At 40.8% G+C, this 13,964-nt stretch overlaps 1 protein-coding gene across 10 annotated transcripts; it reads left to right on the top strand.

Moving 5' to 3' along the window:
• Positions 1 to 841: 841 nt before the first annotated feature.
• Positions 842 to 12,092, top strand: LOC118393053 (outer dense fiber protein 2-like). Of its 10 annotated transcripts, none has more exons than XM_035785279.2 (19): positions 842 to 1,115; positions 1,541 to 1,605; positions 1,737 to 1,862; positions 2,027 to 2,206; positions 3,130 to 3,314; positions 3,501 to 3,630; positions 3,716 to 3,847; positions 3,965 to 4,039; positions 4,192 to 4,263; positions 4,574 to 4,690; positions 5,022 to 5,192; positions 7,234 to 7,343; positions 8,100 to 8,235; positions 8,378 to 8,488; positions 8,638 to 8,901; positions 9,000 to 9,100; positions 10,441 to 10,603; positions 10,736 to 10,861; positions 11,778 to 12,092. In XM_035785279.2, exons 1-19 carry the CDS (start codon positions 1,019 to 1,021, stop codon positions 11,946 to 11,948), a joined length of 2,532 nt encoding a protein of 843 aa, XP_035641172.1. In that variant the 5' UTR covers positions 842 to 1,018; the 3' UTR covers positions 11,949 to 12,092. The 10 variants fall into 10 exon arrangements, with proteins under 10 accessions (XP_035641172.1, XP_035641173.1, XP_035641177.1 ...); XM_035785280.2 differs by having other exon boundaries at positions 843 to 1,119; XM_035785284.2 differs by having other exon boundaries at positions 843 to 1,115; positions 2,093 to 2,206.
• The last annotated feature ends 1,872 nt before the right edge of the window (positions 12,093 to 13,964 follow it).

A 13,964-nucleotide genomic window follows, 5' to 3' on the forward strand; every position in this document is an offset into this window, starting at 1 on the left:
CCGACCCACCAAGGTGTGCGTTACATCGCGGACATGTAGCCACTGTCCAGGCATATCCAGGATACCAGGTGAAATGTTTGTCCGCAGGCCAGTGCTTGACAACGTCTGCCTTTCTGAAAGTCATGACTTCAAACTGGTAGCCCTGTGGGTTTTCGAACCGCTGGACGGGCACTCTTCTTTCTCCAACAACCGTATCATTTCTATAAGAGAGCGCAAGTCGGCTGTGGATAAAGTTGGCATCTTTCTCAAAAGCCAATTCATGTCCACAGGACCTGCAGAGTAGCAAGTCACCGACTTCATCGCCAACACAGGATTCGACGAGTTTAAAGTCGCACAGAAATGCAGTGAAAAGCATAAGTGTTTGTAGCCGAATTCTCCACAGCTGTCTCACTCTGACTGCCATTGTTGGCAACAATGTAGCAACTCGAATCGCATATTTATACTTGTGTATCATTATTATTGTATGTGCGCAATCATGCAAATATATTTTACACCGAGATGCAAATCAGGAACGAGCGAGTTCGGAAGAAACACGAGTAGTCGGAAATGGCGCTTCCTTACAGACGATTCATATATTTATACATATCTCAAATTTGGTTCGTTCGAAAACCTCCCACATTAACTGGAAAACCACGTAATGTTTACAAGAACCGGCGTCAAGATCGAATGAATCCCTTATCGCTTTGCGCCGTCTACAGGTAGGGGGTGGCATTTCAAGGAAATATTACGTGTTGAGTGTAATATTCATGTGTGAACATACTGAATTATAATTGGATGCATTTTACCGCCAAATCATACTGTGCTATGATTGGTTAAGACCACCCAAATGGTTCGGTCATGGTCCGTTTGATCCTGGTTGGAGATACGTGAACATGCCAGTTATAGCTAGCTAATAAGAGCTACGTTAATAAATATCCTGTAGTACTGCATTTTATTATTTTGTACAAAGTGTGCAAAACAAGACATTGAGGACGTCCTGTTACTACTGGCAACGTAAACTCGAACGTGGGTTCAACGAATGTCCTCCAATCACAGACAGGTTTCGTTTCAAATCGGTTATGAACGAGCCAATTGCGTACGAGATGACCGGATCGTGTCCCGTCAGCAGAGATTCAGTAGGTAAACAAAAGTTTTTAAGGGCTTCAGTAGAGCACGTTTATGAATAAGGAACATCTTACATTGTTTAGGTTAGCTTGCTGGTCATGCATTTTGTGATCTCGTGAATTAGACATTTCAATTAACAATTTTTGACAGTAAAATAAAAAGTAAACATTTTTCAAATACATGTTCATTTAAATGGATAGTTGCTGGTCGGAGCTAATCGTGAACATGATGCCTTTACTGTTATTGTGGTTAGCTGAGTAAACTGAACTTGACTATATGGAGTTGAGTTTACTCAGCTTATTGTCTCTGGTGTATGACTTTCTGGCAGCTAGAGCAAAGTCTGTTCTATCATGTGCTCCAAATTCTAGATGAACTGATTATTGGTAAATAATGAAAACGCGTGATTCTTCCCCACCATTGCACGTTCACGTGCCAGAGACCACACCTGTACATGTACACCTGAAGAGGAGTCAGAAGAGCTGTACTGCAAAGACCCCACAGGTTAGTAAATGTTTAGTCAATGAAGTGATACACTTACTCGACCTTCGAAATAAAGTAGGCCTACAGCAGAAATAGGGCTCCCTTGACTGCCTCAACAGTTGCATGTCAGTCAACCACTGCTCTCTTTGCAGATGAAGATTAAAGAGGTGCAAATCAGAGGGGATATTGGGAACCTGCGTGCCAGAGCGAGGTCCCGGGCCCCCTGGGTGCCGGCCCCAGGAAGAACCTCCACTCGGGATGACGCATACAAGTGGGAGGTCCTGGAACTGTTTGCTCCTCACAGATACATTTTCATCCAATGCTATGGACGTTCCTTACATTTTACATTGACAAAGATCCATTATTTCTCACTTCCCACAGATATAATATCCTACATGTTATCATTAGATATACTACCAATGTTGATTTTCATGTCTCTCAGGGGCCTTCATACTGTCTGGAGATCAAACCTGTATCATATGCTAAGCCTTCCCTGTCACCGCTGCAGTTGACTGACCTGTCTGATGAGGATAAACCAGAGCAGAGGATGCATAGCCAGTGTAACAAATATGGGAGGAAGATTGATGGACTCATGATGGATGTTGGGTCTCCAAAGAATTACGTATGTACAGTGCCTTCAGAAATAATGTATACCCCTTGACTTCTTCCACATTTTGTTGTTACAGGCAGAATAAAACATTTATTAAATCATTTTTTCTCTCACCCATCTACATACAATGTCCCAAAATGACAAAGTGAAAGCAAGTTTTTTGACATTTTTGCAAATGTATTGAAAATTAAATACAGAAGTATCTAATTTACATAAGTATTCACACCAAGTACATACTTTGTAGAAGCACCTTTAGTGCTGATTACAGCTGTGAGTCTGTGTGGCCACACACACCTCCAACTCAATCATCAAGTTTGCAGACAGTAGTCGGCCTTAGTACCAACAATGATGAGCCAGCCTACAGCGAGGAGGTGAGGGCCCTGGGAGAGTGGTGACAGGAAAATAACCTCTCACTCAACATCAACAAAACAAAGGAGCTGATTGTGGACTTCAGGAAACCGCATAGGGAACACCCCACTATCCACATCGACAGGACCGCAGTGGAGAAGGTGGAAAGCTTCCAGTTCCTCGGCGTACACATCACTGACAATCTGAAATGGTCCACCCACACAGACCGTGTGGTGAAGAAGGCGCAACAGTGCCTCAATTTGTCTTGGCCAGATGCACAATTGAGAGCATCTTGTCGTGCTGTATCACCGCCTGGTAGGGCAACTGCACTGCCCGCAACCGCAGGGCTTTCCAGAGGGTGGTGAGGTCTGCCCAACCCATCACCGGGGGCAAGCTACCTGCCCTCCTGGACACCTACAGCACCCGATGTCACAGGAAGGCCAAAAATATTTACTGCTTCATTATAATACAGAGCCACGATCTCACTGGAATTCAGCAATATCATGTTCATCCCTCTTGTTTGTTGCATAATTGTGTCCAGTAAACAAAGATGTGTGTGTGTGTTTCTGTCTGCTTTTGGTGGTCAGGTGAGGCTGTGGAAGAAGGAGCGTATGATGGAGCACCAGTCAAAGTGTCTGAGCGCATGCCAGCGTGTCATCGACGAGCAGGAGGAGGAGCTGCTGGATGCCAACAAAGAGCTGGACCTTAGAGAACGAGAGAAGATCTCCATCCAACACTGCCTAAGGAAGAGGGGTGACGCAGGCTACAACAGGTGTGGACTCCACCTGTAATATCATAAGGACATTTAGTCATCAAGCATAGGATTATCAGTATTAGATTGAGTAGCCAATAGAATAGAATGAAAATACATCTTAACTATTTAATGTTTACAAGACAACTTAAAAATGTGTGAGGCAGTTTAGGAACAGCATGGTTTTAAACTTTCCATTCTGTGCAGTGCTTATTCGGGGACTCTACACGGGGAAAGACACATGCTACTGAGGAAGCTGGTAGAAGCGGAGTTTGACGGGGTGGCAGTGGTCACACAGTTGACAGCATTGAATGAGTCCATGGGTGGTGTGAAAAAGGTGAATTTGATACAAGTGACCCTGTTAAATATTAAATATGGGCTTTAAAAAAAAGTTCTTTAAGACTGTCCTTTCTCCTTGCTAGGATAAGCGGTTGTCCAAGGCGGACGCTGCCCTGCTTGGTAGGCAGCAGGAGTTGCTGACAAAGAAGATAGAAACATTTGAAAGCACAAACCACACTCTCCAAGAACTCCTCAGGGAATACCATGAGCGAGAGGTACTCTCCCCAATACATTGACTTGCTCAGACTGACGAGGACAGTGGCTTTGAAAGAATATCTAAAATGACAATTAGGATTGTGGTCTTGTATTTTTGTTGATGTATTTATTGATAGATCGAATCATTGAGGACGTCAGAGCAAAGTCAAGGCCTACTGAAGAGACTGGCGGACACAGAAGCAGAAAACATTGTGTGTATGCATCACCATGTTCCTGTGTTTATCACCATGTGCTTTTATCTGTTACATTTCCCTTTTATATTGGTTTCCTTTCACTCTGTGTGGTGCATATCCATGGTCATAGATGACATTAAGAATGTTGTTTCTGTTTTTCTGGCTTTCAGCATCTTGCTACAAAACTCAACAACAAAGAGAAGGAAGCCATACAGCTTGCAGTACGTTTGGATTCTGAAAAGGTACATCATTGTCTCTACTTCTCTAGATTCTCATTCGTTTGCATTTGATGTGGAGCGAAATCATAAAGATCATTATTTATTTATAGAAATATAAAAAAAATATACATCAAATTGGTGGATACTTATTTTTGTCCTATTTCAGTCATATACAAGTGTGTAATTTATACCTGTATGTAAATGAAAAATGCTCTGGGATTTGAAACAGCAACCTTTTGGTTAATGGCGCAACGCTCTAACCGCTAGGCTACCTGCCACCAGTGCTCACAAATAGCATCTTATTAATATTCATCATTCCATAACCTCCATACAGGACATTGTGAAGACCACAGGAGAGCTGTCTAAAGTTCTGGAGTCAACCTGCAGCCAGCTTATGGTTCAGTTACGCAGCAAAGAGACTGAAAATGACAGCCAGGCCGGCCGGAGCAAAGTGGGTACCAAGGTTTATAGGCCACAGAATTAATATAGTCTGTTATTTTTTGGTCCTTGGGGGCAATTCGAGGAGTTGGTCTGATGATGCACTCTGATGTCATCGGCCTCCCCCTTGCTTGCCAAAACAATAGAGGAGCAATTGAAGACACTTGTGCCATGTCAGAGGACACCTGGACCACCTATTGAGCCATTTGTTAAGTAAATCTGGTGATGAATTATGTTCTAGGGAGGCTGGAGTGGGTCTTTAAAGTATAGACTCTGGAACATCTGACCACAACAATCGTCTCTCTCCATTGCTTCCTCTTATCTCCCTTCTTTGTGTGGAGTAGGAGATGGAGCAGACCCAGGAGCAGCAGAAGGAGGAGATACAGGCCCTGCTGGAGCAGCTGAAGCGACAGAGTGAAGAGGACAAAGAGAGTCTGAAGCTGGCCAACCAGAGGCAGAGGGCAGAGCACAGTGAGGATTCAGCCAGACATCTCTCTGCACAGCTGCTGGAGAAGGTTAGACACTCACTGGTCCTCAGGCTGCTCTCATGGGTTGACACGTGGTGTTGGGTGAATATTATTAAATGCTGTGAATATTATATGCTGTGAATATTATTAAAGGGGAAGAGTACATGTATACTTACAAGCAATCTAAGTGTTCCAGGTTCAACTTAGCCCCCTCTGAAACTTGTGCCACTTCAGTTTTAGTTTCTTATAATCTCCGTATATAAAAATACCATAAAAGTTAAAATGATTGAGTGACAGGTTGGTGCGAAATCTGTATCACCGCTGCGCTGTATCAGCACCATGGACAGAGCATGCTGCGGAGTTTGTGTGTTTGTGTGTAGGGGGCTATTTGTGGGGCGGCAGCGTACCCTTGTGTTTAAAACTTTGGAGTAGTAACCGAATGGTTGCAAGATCGAATCCCCGAGCTGACAAGGTACAAATCTGTTGTTCTGCCCCTGAACAAGGCAGTTAACCCACTGTTCCTAGGCCGTCATTGAATATAAGAATTTGTTCTTAACTGACTTGCCCAGTGAAATAAAGGTCAAATAAAAATAGAAAGCCACTGGGCGGTTAGGTAGGCTATGACTGCTCATCTGTGGTAGGCTATGACTGCTCATCTGTGGTAGGCTATGACTGCTCATCTGTGGTAGGCTATGACTGCTCATCTGTGGTAGGCTACGTGAATAACATGGCAGGCAATGTGAATAAACTGATATGCCTCCCCCTGGAATATTGGATTTTGATTTATAAGGAGTTTACAATTGTTTGCAGTTGAAGTTGCTTCACTCAACTCTGGCTCACTCACCCCACTACAGAGTTTATTTAGCTTCTTAGCTAGCTGCAAAAGCCATTATTAGCCTATTTAGCTCTAACCAGCTAATCTGCCACGATGGATATCAGAAATCATACCACTGAGGCCGCTGCCAAGACCAGCAGTGATGATGCTGATAGAGCGCAAATGAGATTTTGCGCGAACATGTCACTTCTTGGTCAAAAGCACTCAAATGTCTCGGTATTTGAACTTTTATGTTTATTGTGGTTTTAGCAGAATTCAATATAATTCCAATGCAAGAACCCAAATGACGCCCCTGCGTATAAATACATATTGATATGTTTCATCATAGAAATAGATAACCATAGAAATAGAATGTAGGCTTTATTAGTAGGCTATTGCTTTTCATGGTTCTAAATGGAAATGTACGTGTGGAAAACGTGTTTATAGTAGGCTGGCATTGCTTAATTGATTATGTGGTTGGGTCGAATTTGATCCACAGAAGTGTATTGTGTCATATCACAACCTGTTACTGAACGCATGAGCTGCATGATTTTCCATGTTTTTAGCTGGCCTATTTATTTGGCAAGACAGCTGTGCATGGCTGCATCTCATTGTAGTAGGCTGTAGGCTATTTGCTTTCACCTTTTTGTTTACTGCTTCTTTTCTTTTTACTACTTTTTTTAATGTAACTAGCCTAAATATAGATTGTGTCATGCCTTTATCAGTCTAATATTTAGTTTCTAGGCCTATAGCAGGCCTACCACTGTTTTGTTCTGTTCCCATTCACTCGTTCGCATTCAGAGTTGTCAGTATTCTAAGCAAAACTGCTATTCAGTATTTTTGTTTTACATGAATAACTAGGCTACTACTTTCAGCATTTAGTTTGCATTATTTTGGTAAGACAGCTGTGTGTACGGCGGCATTCACATAGGCTGTTTGTAATAGGTGAATTACCTTATCTATCTTGTAGCCTATTGCCAAATAGGCCTTGCTTTAGTGTATAGGGCGCTATCCATTGTGCTGATACAGTGCAGCGGAGATTGGCTACAGGTTTCGTGCCAATCTGTCTCTTCAAAAGCACTCAATGGTCTCAGAGTCTGCATTTGTACTTTGTTTAGAGTGATATAAGTAGAATTCAATGTAATTATAATGCATGAACCCTGTTAAATTGTACCCTCTCATTGATTTCAACTGCCCCCTTAGTTACTTTATCTTTGGCGCCGGGTCTGGGCCCAAGAGTCACACTTCCCTATGTATTTGTGTGCCATAATTCAGGAGACTGAGTTGGCAGAGGCCCTTACCTCAGCTGAGAGCTGGTGTACCCGCCACTCTAAAGAGGTGACTGTTAAGAGCCAGCTTGAAGTGGAAATCGCTGTTCTCAAGAAGTGAGTAACTGTTGTGACTGTTTGTTATGAAGTGTTCAAAAACTTTCACTTTTTTATTATTTTTAATTTCACCTTTATTTAACCAGGTAGGCAAGTTGAGAACAAGTTCTCATTTACAGTTGCGACCTGGCCAAGATAAAGCAAAGCAGTTCGACACATACAACGACACAGAGTTACACATGGAGTAAAACAAACATACAGTCAATAATACAGTATAAACAAGTCTATATACGATGTGAGCAAATGAGGTGAGAAGGGAGGTAAAGGCAAAGAAAAAAAAAGGAAAAAAAGGCCATTGTGGCAAAGTAAATACAATATAGCAAGTAAAACACTGGAATGGTAGATTTGCAGTGGAAGAAAGTGCAAAGAAGAAATAAAAATAATTGGGTGCAAAGGAGCCAAATAAATAAATACAATTTAAAAAATACAGTAGGGAAAGAGGTAGTTGTTTGGGCTAAATTATAGGTGGGCTATGTACAGGTGCAGTAATCTGTGAGCTGCTCTGACAGTTGGTGCTTAAAGCTAGTGAGGGAGATAAGTGTTTCCAGTTTTTGTAGTTCGTTCCAGTCATTGGAAGCAGAGAACTGGAAGGAGAGGCGGCCAAAGAAATAATTGGTTTTGGGGGTGACCAGAGAGATGTAACTGTTTGTCTTTGGCAAATGATCTTGTAAAAAAGTCGTCTAAAACCTTTTAAGTGTTTCTCATTTCTTCTTTTCTGATATCTTCATTATGTGCTCTGCTGTCTTATCTGTGCAGCCAGGTGAGTGAGATGACTGCACAGATCCACACTGTGGAGGAGAAAGGCCATCCAGAGAGGGAGGGGCTCCTGGACCAACTGCACCGCCTCACCTCTGACAACTCCTCCAACAAACTGCAGAACCAGAAACTGAAGGTAAACATCTGTTTTTCTTCACTACAGTCATCGAGTGTAATAAACTGTAGAATATTAGACATAGTAAGGATTGAAGATACAATGTTTTATAACTTTTAATATCTGTAGAGTTGTTTAGTTATTTGTGCATCTTCTTCTTGAGATCACCCTGTCTGCTGTAGAGGAGAACCTGATGCATTCCCAGTCTGAAGCCCAGCAGCTGAAGGTTTCAGTCAAGAAGCTAGAGAGCCAGGTGGAAAACTATAAGCGCAAGGTATAGTTGATCAGCATACCAGAGTGTGGGCTGTACTTCAACCTTATGAGAAGCTAAGGTGTTATAATCCAGCAAAAGATATTGTACATGCTTCATGCTATCCAGTCTGTAGCATAGATTTTGAATAGATAAGTGACCATGTGCTGCAGGTTCAGAGGGCTCGATTAGAGTCAGAGGAGTACTGCTTAAAGCTGGAGATCTCTGAGAAACATGCACAAGGTATGAAGGCTGACCTGGAGAGAGAGATTGAGCAGGTCAGGAGGCAGCTGCTGGGCCGTCTGAAAGAGCTGGAGCCTCTGCCTGAGAGGCTGAAGCGTTCTGAGCTGCAGTTGAGAGTGGCCCAGGAAGAGACACAGACTCAGGAGAGGAGAAACACTGAGCAAAACAAATCCCTGTCTGAACTCAGACACAAGGTATATGCACACATAATGTAAATGGACACTTGTCTGTTCACAAATTGAATCGGATCTGTGTTTGAATAAGAATGGTGTCTGTGTGTGTCTCTGTGTAGGTGGAACAACAGGGATGTTGGGTGGAGACTTTTCAAGAGAATAATTTTATTCTGGTGGAGGAGCACAACAATCTGCAGCAGAAGATAGAGATTATAGAGAGGTAAATCAAATAAAATCTAATTTTATTTGTCACATACACATGGTTAGCAGATGTTAATGCGAGTGTAGCGAAAAGCTTGTGCTTCTAGTTCCGACAATGCAGTGATAACCAACAAGTAATCTAACTAACAATTCCAAAACTACTGTCTTATACACAGTGTAAGGGGATAAAGAATCTGTACATAAGGATATATGAATGAGTGATGGTATAGAGCAGCATACAGTAGATGGTATCGAGTACAGTATATACATATGAGATGAGTATGTAGACAAAGTAAACAAAGTGGCATAGTTAAAGTGGCTAGTGATACATGTATTACATAAGGATGCAGTCGATGATGTAGAGTACAGTATATACGTATGCATATGAGATAAATAATGTAGGGTAAGTAACATTATATAAGGTAGCATTGTTTAAAGTGGCTAGTGATATATTTACATCATTTCCCATCAATTCCCATTATTAAAGTGGCTGGGGTTGGGTCAGTGTCAATGACAGTGTATTGGCAGCAGCCACTCAATGTTAGTGGTGGCTGTTTAACAGTCTGATGGCCTTGAGATAGAAGCTGTTTTTCAGTCTCTCGGTCCCAGCTTTGATGCACCTGTACTGACCTCGCCTTCTGGATGATAGCGGGGTGAACAGGCAGTGGTTCGGGTGGTTGATGTCCTTGATGATCTTTATGGCCTTCCTGTAACATCGGGTGGTGTAGGTGTCCTGGAGGGCAGGTAGTTTGCCCCCGGTGATGCGTTGTGCAGACCTCACTACCCTCTGGAGAGCCTTACGGTTGAGGGCGGAGCAGTTGCCATACCAGGCGGTGATACAGCCCGCCAGGATGCTCTCGATTGTGCATCTGTAGAAGTTTGTGAGTGCTTTTGGTGACAAGCCAAATTTCTTCAGCCTCCTGAGGTTGAAGAGGCGCTGCTGCGCCTTCTTCACGACGCTGTCAGTGTGAGTGGACCAATTCAGTTTGTCTGTGATGTGTATGCCGAGGAACTTAAAACTTGCTACTCTCTCCACTACTGTTCCATCGATGTGGATAGGGGGGTGTTCCCTCTGCTGTTTCCTCAAGTCCACAATCATCTCCTTAGTTTTGTTGAGTGTGAGGTTATTTTCCTGACACCACACTCCGAGGGCCCTCACCTCCTCCCTGTAGGCCGTCTCATCGTTGTTGGTAATCAAGCCTACCACTGTTGTGTCGTCCGCAAACTTGATGATTGATCAATACCCGAGAGGGAGATCGCCTATTTGGTGACCCTATGGACAATGATCACACTCAGGTCCACAAGACATCCTTACATGTTTCTGCTGGTCAATGTCTGGACTGTTCCTTCCCTCCCCAGGAAACTGGAGGGGGCAAACTTGCAGAACAGAGATATGGTCCATGTAATCGGCAAGCGGGAGGAGACCATCCATAGCACCCAGAAACAGCTGGAGGAGCGGGCCCGGGAGTGCAGCATCCTCTCCAAGCAGCTGGAGCAGGCCTTCAAGGATGGACAGAGAGAGGTCTGTCTTACTCCTGAATATCACTTAAATACCTCTGCAGTCTTTCTGTTTCAGCCTCAAGATTATTTAGTTTTTACCGGTTTGTTAATGTTATTCTGAGTGTCAACTTGATCATTTTGGTTGGACTTTTAGGCGGATCAGAGCCTGGAGCGGGCTTTATTCAAAGAGAGGTCCATCCAGACCAAGGCTCTGGACCTGGAGAGCCAACTGGGCCTCAGAAAGACAGAGCTCAGTCAGTTACGAAGAAGCAAAGAGGATGTGAGTGAGACATTTTAACCCAACGACCTAGTTTTATAGAGTTATCTATGTGTTATACATTATACATCCAATATATTTTTAAATATTTGTTCTAACTTCCCAATCAATTGCAAGGGACAGAAATACTGTGTAGCTCTGTCCTTGCGCTGTTCTTGTCTATTAATGTTCTGTATTATCTCATGTTTTGTGTGGAAATAGGAAGAGTTGCTGCTGCTATAAAGTGGTGGAAAAAGTACCCAATTGTCATACTTGAGTAAAAGTAAAGATACCTTTTAATAGAAAATGACTCAAGTTAAAGTGAAAGTCACCCAGTAAAATACTAATTGTATAAAAGTATTTGGTTTTAAATATACTTAAGTATCAAAAGTAAATGTTATTGCTCAAATTTACTCAAGTATCAAAGTATAAATCCTTTCAAATTAAGCAAACCAGTCGGCACTGTTTTCTGATTTGTATTTATGGAGAGCCAGGGGTACGCTCCAATACAGACATATTTACAAATGGATTATTTGTGTTTAGTGACTCCACCAGATCAGAAAAGGTATGGATGACCAGTGATGTTCTTTTGATAAGTGTGTGAATTTGACCACCAAAGCATTCAAAATGTAACTTTTGGGTGTCATGGAAAATATATGGAGTAAAAAGTACATTGTTTTATTTAGGAATGTAGTGAAGCAGGCAAAAATATAAATAGTAAAATACAGATACCCCCCAAAACTACTTAAGTAGTACTTTTAAAGTATTTTTACTTAAGTACTTTACAACACTGCTGCTATCGCAAAAGCTAATGGGGATCCTAATAAAATACCTCAAAATACTGTATATCTATACAAACTTCAAAATCTGAACACCATAATAAGGTATGATGTTAACTGTGTCAAACTTAATTAATATGTGTCTGTTTTTTTCTTTGCAGATGGAGCTACGATTCCAGAATCAGTTGAAGAACATGAAGGAGAGACTGGAACAATCTGACTCTACCAATCGCAGCCTGCAGAATTATGTTCAGTTTCTCAAAGCTTCATATAGTAATGTGTTTGGTGACTCTGTGCTATCAAGCTCTCTACACACACACTTACCAATCTGATTGAATAGTGTAAGCCTTATATTGTATGATTTTGTGTATCAATGATCTATTTGTTATTTTCAGTATAAATGTACTGTATACTGTTAATCAAAACTATGATAAAATCTTAAAATGAAAATGGACTGTCAGACATGTTTCACTCTTTCACAAACGACAAAATCACAACATGTATGAAAAACGAAATATTTATCCAGTGTTTTTCCACAATATTTTCCATAGACACATAAAAAAATATATATGTTTGGATTTAATTGTATCCATTATGAGGTCAAAGTAGCTTTGTAACTGTTTGGTCCCTTGACGCGGAACCATTGTTGTATCTGAACTCGAAATAGATGGAAATTGTGCACTTCTGAGTTTTACTTTAGGCAGCACCGTATGCTTTATTTTTTTTTAAATGTTTTTAAAAAATTAATTAACAACAAATCAATACATAAAGCACATGAGGGAACACAAGCATACATAGATTACAAACAATGGACAATCGAGCTAGGGGGTACAATATCACATTACAATTACACAAGGACCTTAAGGGACATGCATATACTTACAATTCTAACAGCTTTTTTGTTAGTAGAGCATTTAACCGTCTTAAAATACAGTTCAATTTCTTTTTGTAGGATACGAAAATGTGGTTTTCTGTTTGTAAATTTACATTTGTGTATATGAAATTTGGCCAAAAGAATAATGAAATTAATTACATAAAAATGATTCCACTTATTTCTATTGTATGTAAAGAATCCAAACAGTACATCTCTCCACAATAGTGTAAAATCTTCATAAATGTGTTCAATTATAAACCTACTGATGTCTTGCCACAGTTTTCTTACATGCATACAATGCCAAAAAAGATGCACAACTGTTTCTGGGTGGTCATTACAAAAGGAGCAATTTGAGTTGATGTTTTCCTTAAACTTCTTCATATAGTGGTTGGCAGGATAATATTTATGAATAATTTTAAAGGAAACTTCCTTAATTTTGTTAACAAGTAGGTATGTGTGTGGCAACATCCAAACTTTTTTCCAACAGATATTATCAATAAATCCATTCCAATAAGGCATGACATAAAGTATAGATACAACATCCTGCTGAATCGTTACTAGGATCGTATCGCTCTGTTGTTGAATGGACCAAAAGAGAAACAAATCTTTCCTACTGATGAGTCAACAGGGTCAATAGAAGGTAGGTTCTGAGGGTCAGGTCTTGACATGTTCCTGAATAACATAGCAACACCTGAGGGAATGGCATCTAAAACAATTGCAAAATCTTTAGGTGTTACAGGGACCTTGTAAAGTGATAAGAATTCTTTATAACTGAGTAAAAGACCCTCTGCATTTACCAGTTGGCTCACCAATAGGATATAATTTCTGAACCAATATTCTAAAAACAGAGAGGTATTTTTATATAATATATCCCGATTATTCCATATATAATATCTGTGTGGAGAAAAATTGTGTTTATAAATTAAGGACCATGACAAGAAAACCTGCCGATGAAAAGCAGAAAGTTTCACTGGAACTTTGTCAATATTATAATTGCAAAACAACATGAAGTTAAGGCCACCAAAAGTAGAGAAGACATGATGAGGAATAAAATTCCAGATAGAAGTGGGTCTTCTTAGGAATTGTTTTATCCAATTGATCTTGAAAGTATTATTTAAAGTAGTAAAATCCAGAAAATTCAGTCCACCATTCTCATAAGTGTTCATTACAACAGTTTTCCTAATGTAATGGGTACGGTTTCTCCAAAGAAAGTTGAAAAGCATCTGGTCTATCTCCTTGCTTATTTTACGGTCAAGATATATAGATAGAGCACCATATGTTAGTCTAGAGATACCTTCAGCCTTGGTTATTAGGACACTACCTTTTAAAGATAAGTCCCTCTGTAGCCATTGATTTAGTTTCTTCTGGGTTTTTTTAATAAGAGGGTTAAAATTTAGTAAGCCTCTAGACTTCTGATCCTTTGTAATGGTTATGCCTAAATATGTAAGTTCTTCTTTTACTGGAATACCATAAT

This window comes from Oncorhynchus keta, chromosome 14, assembly GCF_023373465.1.
Source record: "Oncorhynchus keta strain PuntledgeMale-10-30-2019 chromosome 14, Oket_V2, whole genome shotgun sequence".
In the NCBI taxonomy this organism is placed as follows: domain Eukaryota; kingdom Metazoa; phylum Chordata; class Actinopteri; order Salmoniformes; family Salmonidae; genus Oncorhynchus; species Oncorhynchus keta.